The following is a 20,315-nucleotide window of genomic DNA, read 5'->3' as shown; positions in this document are numbered from 1 at the left end:
CTTTGCTGTTGTTTTAATGACATGTCAGAGAAGAGCAGGGGAAATGTGTAAGATCAATGATCTTTACTACAAAGTGAGGAGAAGCTGCCTGGATGGAGTCTTTAAGTCAGCAACTAAGAGCCATCCGTGCCTGTGCTGGGAAAGGAATTTTTCTTAATGCCAACCTGTAGTGTAGATAGGATTGAGATTGGGGCAGGGGGCTGTAAGCACCCCGTTGTGGATGGGTGATTTCCCCCTGACTGGCCACATCCTTCAGGATGTCAACAGTGACTCCTGAGAAAGCCTGCCACACCCCCACGGCCTCCTTAAAGCAGGTCCCCGTTACGCTCAGTGTGGTGACTGTCCTTATGGGCCTGGGAACATACAGGTCCGAGGACTTGTTCATCTGTTGTGTCTGCCATGGGATGATAATAGCTGACATAGGCGGGCTCTCAGTTGCTACCACTGGGCTGCAGAGATGATAGAGCATTTCCATCATGGAAGAAAGTGCTGTGGGATGGCCCTGGTATATGTATAGGGAAGTGTTTGTGAATTAAGTTGCCTTCAGTTTCTTTCCCTATTTTGAAAGGAAGCTAGTGAACATCATTGGGGTGGGAAGGGCATCTGTGCTTCCACACCAGCCTTTGCAGCCAACCTGGATACTTAAGCAATCTGCCCCCCCCCAAGTGGGCTTCCTCACTACACCCCCTGCTGAGAGTACTGGCAAGAACATCATTACACACTTAATCAAGGAGTAGTTTCACAAATTTTCTTTATAAAAGGACCTTGGGATTTACTCACTAGTTGCCCTTTTTGTATGTCTGCCCTACCAAAACCGTAGCCACGTGTGGCCGCCAAGCTGGGCTGCACCCATGAGAACACTGTCACTGACAGGAAAATTCTGTGGGACAGCACTGGTGTACAGAGAAAACATACAAATAAAGTGCTTCTTACAGATGGAGAGTGGGGTTGATTGAGCTCCAGCTGGTTGCCAGGCTAAGTGTTTACAACATCCCTGTGAGGTTGGTGACAGGCAGGTGTCTTCGTGTTAGCTGGTGAGAAAGTTAGCCTAGTGGCTAAACAACTACCTCACCAAGTTTTGCATTGGAGCTGGAGTTAACTCGGGTTAACTGGGTTTGGCTGGCATTAATCTAAACATCCTAAGGAGGGCAGCAGTGTCCCAAAGAAGGCAGTGGACAGCTGCCCTTTCCCTTTTCAAGCCTATCTTAATTGCAGCTCTAAAGACAGTTTACAAAAGGCAGGCTGTAGTAGACCAGCAAGAAAGGTATTCCTGAGGAGGCGTTGGAGCTGGGGTCATGAAGCAGAGGTAGGAGTTGGGCGGGCAGGAGGAATGGAATTCAGGGGCAGGGAGTAGGAGGGGCCGAGGCAGGCCTAGTGCCCAGGGTTTTCCCACGGGGTCCAGAGACCCCCTTACTGAGACTCCTAGCCCCCTCGCGGAGGCACAGCTGGGACGCATCTGGAGTGGCCGAGGGGGCTTGCCTCTCCTTCCTCACTCCAAGCCTTGGAGTAGACAGCCTTCTTCCTCCCTGCTGCCTCCTCAAATACCGGGAATTCCGGCACCGCTGGGAGCCCAGGCCAGGCTGGGAACTTTCTTTCAGCTGGGAATGTGCAGCCGGGGGCGGAAGAGGGGAGGGCCAGCCTCAGTCCTGACCTTTGTTGGGAGGCTTCAGTGGAGCAGGTCCAGGCCAAGAAGCCCGACTCGGCCTAGGCCCTGGTGTGTGGCATGGTAACCACGCAATAACTGAATAGAAGCCAGCAGCTAACACTTATTGAGCCAGGACTTACTCAGTTTCCCCAGCTAATGACCAATTACCTAGGGCCTTTGGAGCACCAGGCCGCAAGCCCCTTGTGGGCAAGGAATTGTTCGCTGTTGTGCCCCCAGTGACAAGAATAGCGCCTGACACACTCAAGTAAAAGTGCCGACGGGCTTGGCAGCGTGGATGAGTCCCAGCTCTGCTCCTTCCCACTTGTTTGACTGGGCAAGTCCCTTATCCTCTCTGTGCCTCAGTTTCCTCATCTCTAAAGTGGGGCGTAAAAATCATCCTCACTTGCCTTCTGGGGATGTTGTGAGGACTCAAAGTGAATGAGTTCAAATAAAGTGATTAATGCCTGTGGTATGCAGTTAGTACTCAATAATAGCATTTTTTGTCGTTGTTGTTAATTGATTGTTAAAACCAGATTCTTAGGCTCCTGCCTTGGAGGTTCTCATTCCATGGGTTGGGACTAGATCCTGGGGCATCTGATTTGAACAGTGCCTCGGTGAGTCAGGCTTAAACACATTTGGGAAGTAAGGATACGCTCACTGAAACTTTACGATGATCCTGCGAGGCAGATATTGCTGTCCTCATTGTACAGATGAGGAAACCCAGGCTCGGAGGGAAGTTAACACACCAAGTACTAGAAAAGCTGGGACTTCAACTCAGCCACGATGCTGTGGTGTCTCAGAGAATTCCAGGGAAGACTAAATAGATGATGCTCTAAAGCACAAGAAATTAAGTGTTCAATAAAAGCAGCGAATGTTACCAAAGAAACCGCTTAAACTGTGCTTCCCACTGGGCACACCACTGCTGGGAGTGGGACAGAACGATCTTAATATAAAAGCCTTTGTCCCTAAGACCTGAATTACTTTGGGGTGTGGGGGCATATTGAGGCACTGTAGAGGTCCCCAACTAGAGACACGGGGTAGAGAGATCTGATACAAGAATTCGATGGGTGGGTACAAGAACTGGAATACTTAGGAGGGTGGAGAGTGGTTGCCAAGAGAAATAAGGCAGGTGTGGGACACTTCCGCCAGAACCCCGAACCTGATCCATTTTGGCGTTAGCAGGGAACTGTCTCTGAAATTTTGTAGTACCAAGACCCAGAAGAATCCAATTAAGGAGGGATGGATGGAAAGAGATTAAAATGGTTGGATGGATGGTGGTAGAGATGGTTAAATGGACGGTTGGCTTGATGGATTAGGAGATGGTTGAGTGATCAGATGTATGAATGAATGGACATAGGTGGGAATATGGAGGGACAAGTGGATGAATGGAGAGAGTTGGTTGGAGAAGATGGACATGTGGAATAGATGAGTGGATTGACGGAGGAACGGGTGCTAGATGGGGGGTGGGGTAGGATGATGGATGAATAGGGTAGAGAAAGTTGAATAAAGCAAGACATATGGGTGGGAATGATGGATTGGAAGACAGATGGACAGAGGGAGATGACGGAGAGATAGCTGGGTGGATAGAATTGGCTAAGTAGATGAGAGGAATAGATGATGGTGGGACACATCAACTGGATAAACTGCTAAGGGAATGAATTTTGAGGGATCTGCTTGGGAAAAAGCTTCTTAACTTGGCCTTCCTGGATAGGCATCAAGCAGTTCATAAACCCTCTAAAATCATACACCAAACTGTAATGGGTCCAGTCTTCAGTAATTCTCAAAGGAGTTTGAGATTCCCCAAATTTTCAGAACGACTAATTCGTGCTGTATCAGACCTTCCCATTCATTGTTGTCTTCTGTCATCCCCCATGGCCCCCAGAATGGGAAAAGATACATAATTTCATAATATTAATTAACAAAATATTAATGACATCCCCTTCCCCATCCCTGTTGGGTTAATCCAGGTTAAGTAATAAGGACCATTCGCCGAAGACCCCAGGTGTTGGAAAGCTGTGGCAATTTTTAGACCTGTGTTCAGCGTCTGGACTTCTGGGTGAATTCTGAGGGTCTGTGGCATCTGGTTGAAGTCTCTGCTTTTCAAGAAGCCCGACACCCTGGCTCACATGTGGAAAGGGGCATCGGGAGCCCCCTGGGCTCTGCGAAGGCCCACCGATTCCTGGGGGGTTGCCAAGAGAGCAGGGTGGTTCAACCTGACCTGGGCCTTGGCCGGCTGTAGCCGCCCGCCACCCCCGACATGGATGTTGACCGTGGTGGCATAGCTGAGCCTCCTGGCTGGGGGCGCTGGGGGTTGAGGCTGGGGTGGTGGTGAAGGTGCCCGTGACGTGGGGGCAGAGGAGGACCAAGGGCCCCGGGCGGCTGGGGGAGCCTCTCCTCCAGGCCCTTGCCGCCGCGCCAGGCTCTGGCTGATGTATGAGGCTGCCAGGTATCTTGAGAGGGCAGCTGCGTTGGGGCCCAGGAGCTGCCGGGTTGCGAGTGGGGGACTGTGGGGTGGGCTCAAGTCTGAAGACTCTGACCTGGCAACATGAGAGACCGCGTGGCCTCCTTGTTTAGACAAAACCACCGTGGTCTGGACTCGGGTGGGTAACAGGCCCTGAATGTCCCGAGGGCCTCCTCGCTCAGGCAAAGGTGGGGCAGCTGGAACATGGTCGTTGGTGAGGCTCTTCTGCTCCAACAAAGGTGTCAGTTTGTGAACCTGGAGGTCTGTGAGGCTTTGCTCCTCAAGCAGAGGCGCGGCAGCTGGAACATGGTCGTTGGTGAGGCTCTTCTGCTCCAACAAAGGTGTCAGTTTGTGAACCTGGAGGTCTGTGAGGCTTTGCTCCTCAAGCAGAGGCGCAGCAGCTGGACCCTGGACGTCTGGGAGGCCTCCCTGCTGGGGCAAAGGTGGGAGGGCTTGGACCTGGGTGTCCGTGAGGCCTTGTGGCTGTGGGAAAGGTGTGGCAGCTGGAACCTGAAAGTGTGGGAGGTCCTGGGGCAAGGACGGCAGAGTGTTGGCTGGGGTCTGATGGTCTAGGTGGCCTCCATGTGCAGGCAAAGGTGAGGTACCCGGAACCTGAATGTCGGGGAGGTCATGTTGCAAGGGCAGTGGGGTGCCAGCTGGGATCTGAGGGTCTAGGCTGCTTCTGTGTATAAGCAAAGGATCGACGGCTTGGCCACAGGCAGTGGCTGGGAACTGAACATCCCTAGAATCTCCTTGCTTAGTTAACGGGGTGTTGGTTGGGCTCTGGCTGTCCAGGTGGCCTTCTCGCTTGGACGTAGGAGTGGCGGCTAAAACCATGACATCAGAGCAACTTCCCTGCTTAGGCAAAGCTGGGGTGATTGGAACTTGGATGTCCACGTGGCATCCTTGCTCAGGAAAAGAGGTGGTAGATGGAACTGGTATATCCACATGGCCTCTATGCTCGGGCAAAGGAGTGGCAGCTGGAACTTGGATTTCCGGGTGGCCTTCTTGATCCGGCAAAGTTGTAATAGCTGGCAGCTGGCTGTTGGGGGGGCCTTCCTGCTTGGGCAAAGGTGTGGTGTTTGGAATCCGGATATTCCAGAGGCCTCCTTGCCCAGGCAGAGGGGTAGCAGCTGGAACCTGGATGCCCAGATGGTCTTGCTCAGGCAAACTTGAAACATTTAGACCCTGGCCGTCCAGGCAGCCTCCCTGCTTAGTCACAGCTGTGGCAGCTTGAACCCGGGCAGCAGGGCTTAGTGGGACAGATTCCTGGGCACAGGTCAGCGGGAAGGCCAGCTCACATACGAGCACGTGTCCAAAGGCAGGCAGGGGCCCTGTATGCAAAGAAAGGTGGATCGAGTTAGGACGGATGCCCCCACGTGGGCTGTGTCTGCCAACCACATACCTGGACCTCACCTGGCTCAGCCTGCTCACGGGGCAGGCAGGGCAACAGCTGCGGCTGGGCCAGAGCCCGTGGCCGGCGGCGGGGGGCGTTGGCTGATGCCCGGGTCTCAGCCCGCTGCATCTGCTGGATCCGCTCGCTGTAAAGCCGGGCCAACTCTCGCACTCGGGACGCTGACCTCTCCGAAGCTGGGGCTCCTGCCTTCCCGCTTCTGCTGCCTCCACTTAGATCTGAATCTTCCAGGATCACCAGTGGCTCTGGGAAACCTGGCCGGGCCAGCTGCCCCTGCTCCAGTGCCCGCCAGGCGCTCCGGATTTCTGAGCAAGAGCGGAACTCCAGCTCATCCGGGAATCCCTGATCTTGGGTGACATCCCGGGGCTGGAAATCTGGGTATGATACTCCTTCGTCCTCCTCTTGCCCTGCCCTGCTTTCTGAGGAGGGCTCTCCCAGTTTTCCAGAACTGCTTCCAGGGAAGAGTTCTCTCCTGGTGGCTAGAGCCTCATCCGGCTCCTGCAGAGGTCCCTGGAGCCAGGAGTCACAGGGGAGGGTGGGAGCGTTGGAAAGACTAGGAATGTCGGGGACACTAGGTATGGCTGGAAGGCAGGGCATTTCAAACACACTGGAAACGTCGGAGAGACTGGGAAGGTGGGGCATTTGGGGAATTTCAGAAAGGCTGGGAATTTCAGGGAGGTTGGGTACATCAGGATTTTTGGAAAGGCTGGGAATGTCAGGCATTTCAGCCGCACTGGAACTTTCGAGCCCCTCTAGGACGTGGAGTGGGGAAGGGCCCCGTTCATCCATATCCAGCTCTTCTTCCTCCTCCTCTTCTGAAGAGTCCCGGCTGGGCAGGGCTTGGAATGTGAGGGTGTCACTGTCGCCTGGCACCTGGGAGTCTCCGGGGAACTTGGGAATGTCATGGGGGGGTGGCTGTAGTGGGCACTGAGGAAGAAGCCAAAGGTATCAGGGTGGGTTGGCCCCCCTGTCCCCCAGGCTGTGCCTGCCCAGGCCCAGAGTCCCAGGGACACCACTGTGAGGGGATGCCCGGCTCACCCCTGGATCCCGGAGGCCTCTTTGGTTCAGCAGCTCCAGGATTTCTTCAGTGATTGAGGTCCCAGAGGGGTCCAGCGTGGGGGGCCCAGTGTCCTCCAGGTCCTCAGGGGGTTCAGAAGCTGGAACTGGTGGCAGAGGCTCTAAGGGCGGGTACAGCTCCCCCTCACTGCCAGTGTGCTGTGAGGAAGGAAAGGAAGGAGGGCAGGAATCCAGGGCCCCGTCCCCCTCCTCCCTCAGACAGAGGAATCCAGTCCCCAGCCCCCTTCTTCTTCAGACCCAGGACTTTGGAACTCAAGCTCCCTCCTCCCTCAGACCCAGGAGTCCAGGACCCAAAACAAACCCTGTCCCAGGATATTTCTCACCTTGAGTCTAGGCTTAGCTGGGGATGAGGAGATGAGAAAGAGAAAAGAGTGAGATGTAAGAACGAGTGTTATTCCTTGTCATTGATGAGCTGCCCCTATCACCCCTCCCCCACGAACTCCGGGCGTCCCCGGGAACAGACAGACAGACAGAGACGGACCAGGCTGGGCTGCGTGGTCACTCACCGTTCTGTGGAAACATGACGTAAGGGTCCTTCAGGGGCTCTGGAGGGAGGACACAGTGATGTCAGGGGCCAGGTCCCACCTGATGCCTAGTTCACTTTTAGGTGAAGGGTACTCACCAGACTGTCTGCGGCCACGGCGGGTAGTGGCGGGTCCTGGAGATGGAGCTGTGGGAGAGGCGGATCAGAACCTTGTTAGGAGCCCAGCTCCAGGCTTCTGGGGGAGGAGTGGAGGGAGGGGGAACTCAGGGTTCCATCTCTTTTACCTGTGTTCCTTCGTCCAGGGGTGAAACTTCTAGCATCTCGAGGTCGGGGAGACCCAAGTGGAGGTGTCAGGGGCTCTGGGATAGACTTACTTTTAGGAGCACCTGCAGGGAGAGATTTGGGGCTAATACTTCACTTTTTCTTAGCAGTGATTCCTCTACTGCCACATCCTCCCAACCCAAGGCCCCAACTCACAGTGCAGGCTGTTTTCAAGGAGAACTTGTTTTGCCTGAAAGAGACAAGGATGAGGGATGAGGGGGCTGGTCCCTGAGCACCCCAGTCATGGTCCTATTAAAGGGTGCTGCTACACGTCAGGTGCCTTACACGACTGGTAACGACTAATCCTCACCGCAGCCCTATGAGGTTGGTGCTATCATTCCTCCAGGTGAGGAAATTGAAGGCAGAGAGGTTAAATTACTTGCCTGAAGTCACAAAGCAGGGATGTGATGGAGCTGGGATTGAAACCCAGGCAACGTAACACTGCAATTTAACTATCATGTCCTAAGACGGCCCCCCTGCACTCAGGGTTTTTCGGTATTACTGGGGGAGGGGAGTCTCCAGCACCCTGAGGACCCCCCGCGGTGGCAGGAGCTGTACCTTGGCAGGGATGGAGGCGGGGTGGTTCTCAAAGAAAAGGCGCTGGAGACAGTGAATCCACAGCCTCTTCTCTTCTTGGTTCTTGGCCTGGGGGTGGGGTGGGGGTGGAATGGGGAGCCAGGGGTGATGTCTAGGGACTGGGGGGATCCCTGCCCGCCCAGCCCCACCCTCTGCTCACCTGGAGCAGGTGCCTGTGCTTGGGAATGGTCAGATCCGACACCTTGAACCCTAGAGGGTCTCGAGGGCTCTCGCTCACACTCAGGTTGCAGCACTGGATGAGGGGCAGAGAGGGGAGGCAAGTTCAGAGGCCTCAGACTCATCCATGTGCCCCTCGTGTGTATCTGGGTCCCTACCCCCTAGAAAGATGTCCCCTTTCCCCCCGTCGACCCTCCCCACCAGGCTGGGCTCAGCTCTCCCTCACCAGCCCTCCCCCCCTCATCTGGATCAAGAAGATCCTCGCCCTCCAGGCCCGCACCACCCGTGCATCTCACTGGCCTCACCCCTCCTTATTAAACCCTGCCCCCCCTCCTCGGACTCAAGAAAACGTGGCCCTTTTAAGCTGGGTTGTCCCTCCTTGCGGATCCTGCCCCCAGCCTTTAGGTCTACAGGTATGCGTGTATAGAACATACCTGGCAGGTAACACTCTGGCCCTGCCCCATCCCTGAACTCACGAAGATGTGGCCCTTGTATGTGTATTCTGGTCCCCGGCGCTTGGCCACGAGCAGCATCCGTGAGAACAGAAAGAGCAGCCGTTCACCCCCTCGAAGTCGGGGGCCGCCCCCTCCACCACCTCGGAATGCACCCTCCAGCACCAGCTCGCCAAAAGCACTGAGCTCCGGACCGGTCCAGCCACCCAGCCGCCGCTGCACCTCCTGCCGGGACCACGCCAGGTGCAGCGGGCACAGGAACACACCGGTGGGCGGTGCACGCACACCAACACAGGGGGGTTAGCAACCAGACTGTGCTGTCCCAGCCCGCCCTCCAAGGCACTGACCGACCCCCCGCAAAGGCGCTCACGCCCACTCCCCCCCATGCCCTCTCCCAGGGGTCACCTGGAGGCGCGCAGCGTGCTCCTGCTTGCGTTTCATGTCATTGATGTACCAGGCGACCGCTGTCATGGACACGATAGCCTCCTCCACCATCTCGTGGCCCGCGGCGTCTGGGCCCTCCACCCAGTGCTTGCCTAGCTCCTGGACGGCAGCCACCAGGCACCCAGGGAGTGGAAGAGGAACAGAGGAAGAAAGAATGACAAGGATAAGAGAGAGAGAGAAATAAAGGCAGGGGCAGAGACGGAGAGAGGCAAACAGGCAAAGACACGAAGTGAAATCAGCTGGCGCCAGCCCCCACTGCCAGCAAGACCCTGCCCCAAGCACCGGCCCAGTTTCTAGGGACCGGATGCCTCCCCAGGCCTTGCCCAACTCATCCAGGGTCCACTCTCCAGATGCTCCACCAGGTGGCCAATGGACAGGACCTTGCCCCTCCCCAAGCAGCCCCCCAGGGGCCACAGCTGACCTGCAGCAGCAGATGGTACTTGAGGATGCGCTGAACAGGCTTCAGCAGGAAGCTCTGCAGGGGCAGTGAGTGGTGGAGCTGGGTCTGGCGCTCCTGCAGCCACAGGGCTGCTGGCGGAGACACTGACAGCTCCCGGAGCAGGGCCAGGGAGCTGGGGGCACAGCACAGGTCAGGGGGACTTGCAGCTACGGTGGGCAAGGCTGGGAGGGGTCAGGGAGTGGCCAGGGTTTTGGAACCCTCAGGGGCCCGCCAGGGTCGGGGTGGGTTAGGGAGAGGGTGGACGCCGTCACGGTATGGCAGGGCTTGGAGCTGGATGGGTCGGGGTGGAGGGAGCTTGGCTGGCACATCAGCTCGTGGGCACAGCCTGGGGCCCAGCAGGGGCTCCTCGGCCCTCACCTCGGGTAGTTCATGCAGTACAACGTGTAGATGTCAAAATCCTCGCTCTGTGGGCAGCAAGGGAGTCAGGGAGACCTCAGTTCCCGACTCCCCATGACCCACCCCACGCCTAGCCCAGGCCTGCTCCCCCCTTACCCAGGCCCCAGCCCAGGCCCTCGCCTCACCCTCTGCACGAAGCACTCGGCGATGCCCCCGGCACTGCTGCTGCCCTCCAAGTCCTCCAGGAGCTCGCTGTGGAGGGGAGAGGAAGGGTGAGGGGCGGCCCTGCCCCCCCCAGCCCCCCATGGGAGGACTCCAGGAGACTGGGGCCTTGGTGGCTGCCAGGATCTCTCAAGGGATGTCATGTCCATACGAAGGGTCCTCTGATCGTGACATGGGAGACTGCAACCTGCTCAGACTTTGTCCTTGGTCAGCATTACGTTCCTCGGCCTGAGATCTTGTCACAGCTGGCATGAGCCTGGGGGGTCTCATGGCACAACCCAGGGAGAGGGGTGTCAGGACGCTCAGAGCTGTGATGATCTTAAGATCCCACTGTGACCCCGAGATCTTGTCGTGACTCACAAACCTCCTGCAGTAACTTTAAGTGTAATTAGGGAATTCCCTGGTGGTCCAGTGGTTAGGACTCCGCGCTTTCGCTGCTGGGTCCGGGTTCAATCCCTGGTTGGGGAACTAAGATCCCGCAAGCCAAGCAGTGTGGCCAAAAAAAAAAAGAAAAAAAAGACACTCGGTGTCATGCTCCTTGGAGCGAGTGACCAACCATTCCGGTTTGTCTGGGACTGAGGGGTTTCCCAGGATGAGCTGGTCACACAAATGCTCACACTGTCATGATCCTCAGGCCCCACACAAGCCGTGGGTTCATCGCGATCCCAGACCTGACATAGCGATAGCCCCATCTCGCTGCCTGGACCCATCCCGATATTTGGACCTCATCTGGGCCCTCAGGCTCCCATCCACCTCACTCCTCCACCACTCTGGATCCTCACTCCCCATCATGATCCCTGCCCAATGTCATGACGCCCCATGTTCCAGCCTGGACAGGGCACTGTGGGGTGCCAAGGTTGGGGTTGGAACACAGCCTGCCTCCCCGACCCCCCGAGCCAGCGCTGCTGCCCATCCCACCCGTCCCTGACCTGCTGAACTCGTAGATGTCCTCAATGTTGGCAAACAGCGTGCCCACCTGCTCCGCGCTCAGCCCCAGGACCCCGCCGTCCAGCAGAGGGCCCAGGTAGTCCTGCGGGGATGACTGGGGTTACAGGGGTGGAGGGGCTGGCCTGGGTCCCCACTGCACTTGGGTGCCCACCCGCCTCACCTCCACGATGCTGCGGAGGTCCCGGACATAGGCCCGCTCCGTCTCCACGATCTCACGGGCCACACGCTCCAGCCTCGAGGGTTTCGCCGAAGCCGGGGTCCCCACGGGCGACAGATGCAGGCGGATGGGGGGCCCTGGAAGGGGCTCTGGCCTGGAGGCCAAGCAGGCTGGTGTGGGCCCCGGAGCCGGGTCCCCCTCTGAGCCCACTGTGCTCAGGGATGTGGAGCTCCCAGAACCTCGGGGGGAGGCCATGGCGGGGGTTGCAGGGGCTGCTGGGGGTGTGGAAGAGGCGATCAGGGGGTCTCCCCAACTGAGTAAGTGCGCTTAGCCCCCACGCTCACCCACCCCTGCTCGACAGCTCTCCCATGGGCTCCCTTCTCCCCTCACTGTGCCCTGTCCTCTCCCATCAGCGTCCTCTCTGGACTGCTGGCCTCCATTCCTTGAATCCACCTCCATGTGTCATCCTGGGAGAACTTTATTAATTGGCCTGACTCTGTCACTCCCATGAGTATAACCCCATTCCTGCCCTCAGGGTAAAGTCCAAATTCCTCAGATCCACAGGGCCCTGTGCAAGGTGGCCATTAGAGACCTTTCCAGTCTGCTCTCTTCCCGAGACACACCACTTCTCACCCTCTGGACTCCAGTCACACTCAGCTTCTTTCAGTTACTCAAATAAGAAGCCTCTTCTCACCTCTGTGCCCCTGCATATACTGTTCCCTCTGTGAACACTCCTCCTTGCCTCTTTCAACTCATTCCTCCTCGCCTCTCTCAACTCATTCCTCCTCATCTTTCAATTCTCAGTTTAGATGTCCCCTCCTCCAGGAAGCCTCCCTGGACCTCCCAGATTAAGTTCCCACAGCCCCCCGGGCTTTCCTCATCCCAGCCCTGACCACTCTATGCTGGGCTTCCCCTCTGGACTATCACGGTATGGGGATGGGTCCATCTCCCGGACCAGACCTGGAGCTCTGTGCATGCAGGGCTGGGGCTGTCTTGGTCAGCCTGTGTTGCCAGCACTGGGTCAGCCCCAGAGCGTTGCAGTGTCTTTCATGAACGAATGAATGCCCAGCAGGCTCCACCCCTCCCTCCCAGGCTCACCTGTCCGAGTCTCACACACAGCCGCACAGTCACACACTTCACCTCTGCGGCCGAGGCTAGGGCTGGGTTTGGACAGGCCCAGTCCACGGGCTCCTTCGGGCATGGCTGAGTGGCTCAGCGGCTTCTGCAGAAAGACCCCCTTCCTGGATATCAGGACCCCATAGGCCTCCCTGCCCCCCACGCTCAGAGGCTGGGGGCTGAGAATTAACAGTGCGGTCTAAATCCTGGGAGGGGGCCCTGGGAGTAACTACCGGGGAAGACAGAGGCAAAGTGATAGAAAGAGGGGAGCAAGAGGAGAGAACATTGAGAAAAAGATGTTAAGGGTGAGACAAAAGAGTAAAGCGAGCGAAAGAGTCGTCCAAGCTGTGAGTCTGGTGTGTCTGGGGCCGGAGGCTCAGGGATCCTGGGAACGTTTGGGCTCTGGCTGGAGCCGAGGGCGAGGGGCAGGGCTGGGAAAAAGCCGTGGGCGGGAGGCCGCGGGGTCCCAGGGGAGGGCGGAGGAGGCTGGGGGACCGGATGCCAGGGTCCTGCAGACCGCTCCCTCCCCCGCGGAGGGCTGCGAGTTGGGGCGCTGGCCCTGAGTTCTCGACCCCCTCCAGCCAGTCCCTCCGTGATCCGCTCACTGTTCCCACCGCCGCAGCTCCCCTGCAGCGCCTCCCCACACCCCTCTAGCCCCCAACTCCCGCCAGCTCCTCCGCTCGCCCCCCGCCGGCACGCCCCCTCATTGTTCAGCGGCAGCGGCGCCGCCCCCTCCCCCAACCCGTCGGGGCCCCTCGCCTCCCCCCTCACCTCCCGGGGAGTCTCCAGCCCCGAACCGAGGCAGCCCAGTTCCTATTCGACCCTAGCACGGTCCCCGGGGAGGCGCAGAGCCGGGACTCCTGCGTCTCTGCAAGTCAGGGGTTTGAACTTCGGGCTCTCAGGATCCGGGAACCAGAATCCGGGGTCTCTCGGAGAATGGGGTGCAGTGGTCCAAATTTCTTTGGTCCTCTAAATGGAAGATGCTGGGGGCCTCGACTCTTGAGTCTCAGATGGGGGTGCTGGGAACCCAAATTCCTGAGTCTTCTAGATGGGGCCGTGGGGTGGGGGGCCCGGATTCCTGAGTTCCCCTAACTCTAAGAGCAGGGATAAACCACCTCCAGCAGGGAGCGCAGGGAGCCCCAAATTCCAGGGTCCTCTTGAAGTAGCGGGCGCTTCAGCCCCAAACGGGCTGGATGGGGCGCTAGGAGTCCGTATCCCAAGTCCCTCAAACCCCGGGAGTCTTGGTCTCAGCTTTCTGGGAAACTCTGGAGGGAATCTCCGGTCTGGGATCCTAAATTCTTGGAAACCGGGTGCAGGAAGCTCGGCCTCCAGGGTCGCGCGGCGCTGATGTCCCGGACTCCTAGCTCCTCCAGGAGGGGGCGCTGGGCACCTGGATATCTGGGGTCCTCTAGCCTGGACGCTGGGGCCTGGGCTTCGGGGTCCCTCAGGACGCGGTGCAGTTTCGGGAGGCTGGAGTCTGCGACTGTGGACCCCTCAGGTTCCGGGATGGGTGGCGCCGGCTCTAGCGGCGGCGGCGCCACATACATCTGTGGCTGGAGAGCCCGGTCCCAGCAGTGGGGCGGGGGGCGGTCGCCTGGGGCTTCCCCTCCCCCCAGCCGCCCGGGCTCATATCCTGTTCCCGCCCGCGGGGGGGAGGGGCCGCCTTCCGGCCGGCCAGCCAGCGAAGGGTTAAGACCCCTCCTCTCTGGTTTCTGAATATTCATGAGAAGGCGAGTCCCAGGCAGGCTACACCCCCACATTCCAAAAGCCTCGCGGACTTTTCCCTTTTACAGCAAGAGCCTTCCAGGCGTGAGAATCCGGAACTGGTAACGCACTTTCTCCGATTGGCCAATCCAAAAATTCCTATTTGTATATGCAAAGACGAGGCGGAGCAATCCATGGAGGTCACGTGGCCCGGAATGACTGAAAGACCCCGCGGCGAAAGGGTGCGGCCGGAGCTCCAGTGGCGCAATCGGTTAGCGCGCGGTACTTATATAGCAGTGCGAGCGGAGCGATGCCGAGGTTGTGAGTTCGATCCTCACCTGGAGCACTTTCAGTTTTCTCTTACCGGTTTTTATAAATTTATGCATCTTATTAATCAACCCGAACATCTACATCAGTTAAAAGAATAAACGTTTCGGTCTCCTGCATTTTTAAGCTGGGAGGAATGCTGGGACTCTGGTGACGATCTGTTAGGGAGTGTTTTCTGTTGTGGGGAGGTGCCGTTTTCCTCTTGGTCACCAGGGGGTGGTATTGCCTCTTAGATGCCTGGGAATTTGAGTCTGCAAATCAGTTTAAGACTTTTGTAGGAGATGTGTCAAGCTGTGGGTCCTCAGCAAACTGCCTATGTGATACTGTCTCCTTCTCCATCTTTTTCTGTCTTGGATTCCCCCCCCCCCCAAGTTTTATTGAAATGTAATCGCCGTATAACATTGTATTAGTCCAAGGTGTACAAAATAATAATTTTAGATATGTATAAATTGTGAAATAATTACCACAATGTTTAACATCATTACTTCACACAGTTACTATTTTTTGTGTGTGTGTGTGTCTTGGAGTTTTCTCTCTTTCTCTCCCCATTTCTGAATCGATTTATTTTTTTCAACAAATTCTGAAGCTTGTGACCACTATGTGACTGGTTCCTGTTTAGGGTTTAGTTGTGAGTGATACAGCAGTGAACAAGACAAAGTCAAAGTCCCTGCCCCTGAGGATCTGACATTCTAGTGGGGGAGGATTGCTATAAACATAAGATCTAAGTACATTTTATATGTTAGGTGGTGATAAACATCTTGGAAAAAGTACAGCAAGGTAGGGAGGATGGGGGTTGCAATAATAGTAGTCAGGGACCATCTCACTGAGGAAACATTTGAGCAGTGACCTGAAGAAGGGGAGTAAGCTGTTGGGATACCTGGGGGAGTATTCCAGGCAGAGGGAACAGGCAGTGCAAAGGCCCTGTGGCTGAAGTATGGCAAATGCACTGGTGGAAGCCAGAGTGACTAGAGCAAGAGTGATCAAAGATGAGAGCCAGGCTGTGTAGGCTGGTGAGGACTTAGGACTTTGGCGTTTATGTGATCTGACTCAGGTGTCATGACAGCTTCCCTCTGGTTGCCTAGTGGGGGAGTGGGGAAGAGACCTAGGGTAGGGGCCTGAGCCAGGAGACCAGGAAGGGGCTGCTATGATGGTTCAGGTGGGAGATGATGCCCGATAGAACCAGGGTGGGGGCCAGAGGAGGAGGCAGGAGGGTGGATTGAAATATCTCTTTAGAAGGTGAATCAGACAGGACTGACGTTGAACTGGGGTGTAGGTTTGAGGAAAGAGTCAAGAGGAATGACTCTCAGGTGTTTGGCACTGGTAGCTTGTGCTAGGTGCCATTTTCGCAAGTGAGGGTTTGTTTGTTTGTTTGTTTCCAAGGAGCAGAGAATCTGTTTTTCGCAAAGGGAAGGACCAGAGATGTGTTACTTCTTGTTCTTTCAGTGCCTGTGAATGTCTGCGTGGCTTGCTCTTCCTCTCCAACGTCTTTGGGTTTCTGGGTTTCTCTCTCTCTCTTTCCCAAACCTCCTCTCCAAGTATGGGGACCTGAGCCCTTTCCCAAAACGGGGCACGGGGGTGGGGGTGCTTCGTGGAAGAGGAGATCAAAGGTCAGGGCCTGCCAGTGGGCGAGGGGAGAGGGCCATGGAGGGCTGAGAGGTCAAGGAGGCATGAGGAGGGGAGGGGAAGAGGAGAACACTCGCAGGAGGGAATGGGGTGAGGAAAATGGGGTGAGGAGGGAGGTGGAACCGAGGGGATGAAGAGTGTGGGCAGGGAAGGAATGGGTGGAGAGAGAAGGAAAGGGGGCGAGAAGGGGCAGGAGGAGGGGAATTGGAAGGAAAGAGGAGGGGATAGAGGACGGGGAATGGGGGAGAGGAAGGTAAGGTTATTAAAATGGGGAAGGGGACAGGAGTGCTGGGGGAGGGGAAGAGCTGGGGAGGGTGGGGGAAGAGGGGAGGGGAAGGTCGGCGCAGGAGGGTCTGGGCAGGAGGTACTGAGAGGGAGGAGAAGGGGTGAGGTAGGGAGAGGAGAGGGAAGTGAGGGGCGGGGGGAAGAGGGGTAGGAGGCCGCGGCGGAAGGGGGCGGGGCGCAGGCACTGACGCGGGGCGGCTTCCGGGCGCTGGGCGCCGGGCTCCTTCGCCCCAGTGTGGTTCTCGCCGCCTCTTACCTTGTATGGTCCGAGGACGCTGCTCTCCCGGGGGCCCCGCCCCGTCCCGGCGCGGCCGCGACCCCCACCCCGCCTGGGGCGCGAGACCACGAGTTTCCAAGGCTCAGAAATGTCGAGATCTCGCAATCCCGAACTTCTCGAATCCCGACAGGCCAAGATTCTGGAATTCCGAAGTTCTAGGAGCCCGGAAAGCCAGAGGCTACAGTTCTGCGATTCCTAAACGTTCTGGGACACCCAGGGTCTAGAAGTCGCCAAGAGACCAAGGCTGAGATTCCACAGTGTTGACATTCTAGAATCCTGAAGGCTTTCAAGCTGCCTCCGCCGAGATGCCGAAAGCCTGAGTCCCCCACACTCTCCCGTCCTGGAAGGCCGGGCGGTGGGACCCCAGGACGCCCCGGCTTCCGGGACGACCCTTCCCCCACCCGCCGCGCCGGCCTCCTTCGCTTGCCCTGGGCTCGTGCCCCGGCACATTCCGTCCTCCCCACTCCGCCCCGCCCTCCCCCCTCGGCCCCATGGGGACGGAAACATCCCGTCCCCGCCCGCGCCCGGCCGAGAGCTGGGTCAAGGAGCCCGGCGGGACAGGAGCGCCCCCCACGCCCCGGGAACTGGCTCTCCTAGTTCCTACCCGGTGATCTCACCTGGCCCCGCCCTCTCAGGTGAATGGCCGTGCCAGGTGACGTCACTTCCTGCCAGGTAAGCGCCGCTGGCGGCTCGGCTCCGGGGAGGTTTGGAGGAGCTATCGGCTGATTCCATCCCGCTTCCAAAAAAGGCCACACCGTCCTCCCCTCCCATCTCACTAGCTCTAGACAGCAGAAGAGCCAGGATTCCAGTTTACACACAGATTTCTTTTATTTAAAAATTCCAAAAAATATATAATAAAATTTCAACAATATATATTACTTCATATATTATAGTATACTTATAACAATAATTAGTCCATCGTTTCCAATATTACAAAAAAGAGGAAGAAAAATACAAGGGAAGCAGACGACCCAATATATATAAATACTATAAAATCTATTAGAATAAATAAAGTCGTCATAAATAAAAGGCCCAAAGGCGAGGGTGGGTGGGAGAGCAGGGGGTTGGCAACGGCTTTGGCTGCTTGTTTTTGGAGGGAAATTTGAGCACCAGGATTCCCCTTCAGGGGAGGCTCCAGTCACCATCAGACACCGGAACCTCAGGATCTAGAAAAAATTGGAAGGGGGCAGCGGGGGCTTATTATTCACAGCATTGGGCAGGGGAGAGGTGAAAGAGGCCTCACTGCCTCCAATTTGCTACATTTTTTTAAGACCCCAGAAAACACTCCTTCCCCCAACAGCATGAACAGCTTGCACACCGGGGACCTGCCCCAGCGTAGGGTCAGGGGAGTGAGTTAATGCACTTTGGAAGGTGGGGCGGAGCTACTTGATTAAGAGTCCCTCAGTTCCCCCGCAACCTCGGGACCCCTCGTGGAACCCACAGCACAAGAGTACTGGCCCCTCTTAAGATCCAGCTGATCTGCACTAGGCAGGCACTTGTCACTCCGAAACGGAGATACGATTGAAGATGGGGAGTCTCCTGGGGGCTGCAGGTGGTTGGGGCGGCCCAAAAACCCCGGCCTCGAAGACAGGCGAGTCAGATCCCCCCAGGCTGCTGCCACTGCTGGCATATTCGTCAGGATCAGATCCCAGGGAGTGCGCAGAGGGGCTCCGAGCCAAGCCACCCAAGGGCCCCCAGACGCTGCTGGGGGTGGCCCTTCGGCAGGAAGGACAACAGGCCGGGGCGGGGTCCCTTCGGGCCACCGGGGTCCCTGGGGCAGCAGAGAAGGCAGAGGGTGAAAGTGGAAGGTCCCCAGGTGGTGGTGGTGGGGAGCTGGAGGGTGAGAAGGAACACGAAGACAGGGAAGGGCCTGCTAGGCCTGCTGGTGGTGGCGAGGTTCGGCGGCCTGAGGGCAGGCCTGAGAAGCTGATGCTCTGGCGCAGCACGTGGGGGTGGCCGGAGGCAGCCAGGTCCTCGCTGGGGTTGTGGATGAAGTGGCAGCGCGAGCCGTAGGGGCAGCGGCCCTGGAGGTAGAACTTGTGGCACAGTTCCGTTTTGTACTTGGGGTGGCGACTGGCCTGGCGCAGCTCACCCAGGCCGTGGGCAAACTGGCACTTGGCCCCATAGCGGCAGCGCCCGCTTTCTGAGAAGGTCCGACATAGCTCGGTCTTGTAGCGGGAGGAGGTGGTGGGGGTCGCAGTAGGCGAGGTGGGTGAGGGCGACAGCTCAGGGCCTGGGCGGGGAGCCAGGGGCGCGAAGCCTGGGGGTGGGGGCACCCAGCCGCAGCTGCGACCCTCCACCAGGCTGGTGGAGCGGCTAGGCAGGCGGGCAGCCACCCCAGACGGGCTGGAGTCGGGTGAGCTGAGGCTCCAGAGTCCCGAGGAGGCCCAGGCCGAGCTGGACTCAGTCTCTCCGTGGTCGGAAGGCAGGTCAGGGCTCAGCAACTGGAGGCTCTGTGGGAACAGGGATCGGTCAAGACACCGAAAATGCAGGGTGACGCCCCGCCCCAGCTGCAGGGCACCTAAGAGCTTGCCAGTCCGGTTTGTGGGCTCCCAGCCTGAGCCCCACCCGTCCGCAGAAAACAAACATGGGTTCCGGATCGCAAGGATCCCGATTTGGAGGTTCTGAGTTTATTCGCGACTGAAACTTATCCCGAGGGACCCAGGAATCCCGGCTCCCCCGGCTGGATCAGAGGGGCTCTAAAGTCAGGACACACCGCTGTCCTCCAATTTTCAGCCTCTGGGCCTCTAGGGATCTGACCCCGCTCACTGGCTTCTCCAGTTTCACAAGTGGAGGAGCGGGCAAAGTTAACCCAGGAGTCCGGACCTCTTCGGTTTTAGAGTTGCCAGAGTCTTCTGGGTCAGGGAGTGAAGAGACAGAAGTCGGCTCCCCCTCACCCTGAGACTCCAGCCCAAGAAACGCCTCCGCGCAAAACCGCACCCTCAGCAACTACCAGGGGTAAGCCAGGTGTGGGGTCATTTCCGCCTGCAGACAGCCCCAGTCTGAGAAAAGTTCTCCAGCTCTCCATCTCCGAGGGCCACCCCACCCGTGTTTGGACCGAGACCAGAAAGTCACGGGCTCCATTTTCACCTCCAGAGCATCACACTGGTCTGAGACGGGAGGCAGGGACCCCGGGCCGAAGTGTGAAGCACTAAGGAGTTCCAGTTTGAGAAAGGAGCCAGGGGTCCCGGGAGGGAGTTTGTGGCGCTAGAGAGCCCTGGTTTGAGAAGGGAGTCAAGCACTGCGGACCTCGGGGTGCCGATCAGCGGGGACTCACCTCGTAGATGGCGGTGAGATCCATGGCGGCGCAGATGGCCGAAGGCTGAGGTACAGGCCGAAAGTGGGAGCGCTGAAATCAGGCTGCGGTGGGGTGGAAGAGCCGCCGCTTTTATCCAGCCAGAGGGGGGCGGGGCCTTGAGGAGTTGGCCCGGGCGGGCGGGGCCAGGAGGGGCGCTTCCCGGACGCGCGCCCCCGGCGCAGCCCGCCCAGCCCTGGACCGGACCCCATCCGCCCGGCTCCCGGCCGGGATTCGTCTGAGGGGGCCCTGCGGGCGGTCGCAACACCGCGGGGAGTGCGTGGGGTGGGGGGTGTCGGCCCAGTTTTCAAAGGCTGGAGACTGAGGCGCGGAGAAGGGAACTGGCACGGAGGTGGGGGCAGGGCTCCTGGGGGAATTGACAAGGGCAGAGGCTGAGAGGGCGTGCGATAGAGAGACTGACCGACAGGGGCGGGGAGAGACGCACGGAGAGCAAGAGACAGAAATGGAGAGACCAAAGAGAAAAACACAGGGACGCACACACAGAGGGAGGGAG

The 20,315-nt window shown here is 58.0% G+C and overlaps 2 protein-coding genes and 1 non-coding gene across 5 annotated transcripts; 1 reads left to right on the top strand and 2 right to left on the bottom strand.

The window, feature by feature from the left end:
- Positions 1–733: 733 nt before the first annotated feature.
- Positions 734–14,648, bottom strand: PLEKHG2 (pleckstrin homology and RhoGEF domain containing G2). 3 transcript variants are annotated; one of them, XM_068527622.1, is made up of 19 exons: positions 13,062–14,648; positions 12,273–12,396; positions 11,178–11,449; positions 10,999–11,099; positions 10,033–10,099; positions 9,869–9,915; positions 9,473–9,623; positions 9,013–9,150; positions 8,632–8,832; positions 8,139–8,231; positions 7,961–8,047; positions 7,559–7,592; positions 7,366–7,467; positions 7,220–7,267; positions 7,104–7,142; positions 6,921–6,937; positions 6,559–6,735; positions 5,523–6,447; positions 734–5,440 (listed from the first exon to the last, which is right to left on the bottom strand). In XM_068527622.1, exons 2-19 carry the CDS (start codon positions 12,373–12,375, stop codon positions 3,768–3,770), a joined length of 4,275 nt encoding a protein of 1,424 aa, XP_068383723.1. In that variant the 5' UTR covers positions 12,376–12,396; positions 13,062–14,648; the 3' UTR covers positions 734–3,767. The 3 variants fall into 3 exon arrangements, with proteins under 3 accessions (XP_068383723.1, XP_068383725.1, XP_068383724.1); XM_068527624.1 differs by having other exon boundaries at positions 11,178–11,446; XM_068527623.1 differs by lacking the exon at positions 13,062–14,648 and having other exon boundaries at positions 12,273–12,895.
- On the top strand, positions 14,248–14,340 carry TRNAI-UAU (transfer RNA isoleucine (anticodon UAU)). The gene is given in 2 exon segments: positions 14,248–14,285; positions 14,305–14,340. It is a non-coding gene; the product is annotated as a tRNA-Ile (tRNA).
- A 2,667-nt stretch (positions 14,649–17,315) lies between the features above and the next one.
- ZFP36 (ZFP36 ring finger protein) lies at positions 17,316–19,891 on the bottom strand. Its single transcript, XM_068528679.1, has 2 exons — positions 19,784–19,891; positions 17,316–18,959 (listed from the first exon to the last, which is right to left on the bottom strand). Exons 1-2 carry the CDS (start codon positions 19,805–19,807, stop codon positions 18,006–18,008), a joined length of 978 nt encoding a protein of 325 aa, XP_068384780.1. The 5' UTR covers positions 19,808–19,891; the 3' UTR covers positions 17,316–18,005.
- Positions 19,892–20,315: the final 424 nt, after the last annotated feature.

This window comes from Eschrichtius robustus, chromosome 19 (assembly GCF_028021215.1).
Source record: "Eschrichtius robustus isolate mEscRob2 chromosome 19, mEscRob2.pri, whole genome shotgun sequence".
NCBI classification, from domain to species: Eukaryota; Metazoa; Chordata; class Mammalia; order Artiodactyla; family Eschrichtiidae; genus Eschrichtius; species Eschrichtius robustus.
This window is presented reverse-complemented; position numbering and strand designations above follow the sequence as displayed.

Excerpts from the sequence above, each read along its gene's own strand:
- PLEKHG2 (XM_068527622.1), bottom strand. The coding sequence starts at position 12,375 with ATGCCCGAAGGAGCCCGTGGACTGGGCCTGTCCAAACCCAGCCCTAGC. Across the intron at positions 6,448-6,558 it reads GAGGCCTCCGGGATCCAGGG|TGCCCACTACAGCCACCCCC; the intron begins GTGAGCCGGGCA and ends CTTCTTCCTCAG. Across the intron at positions 5,441-5,522 it reads CCGTGAGCAGGCTGAGCCAG|GGCCCCTGCCTGCCTTTGGA; the intron begins GTGAGGTCCAGG and ends CTTTGCATACAG.
- ZFP36 (XM_068528679.1), bottom strand. The coding sequence starts at position 19,807 with ATGGATCTCACCGCCATCTACGAG. Across the intron at positions 18,960-19,783 it reads ATCTCACCGCCATCTACGAG|AGCCTCCAGTTGCTGAGCCC; the intron begins GTGAGTCCCCGC and ends CTGTTCCCACAG.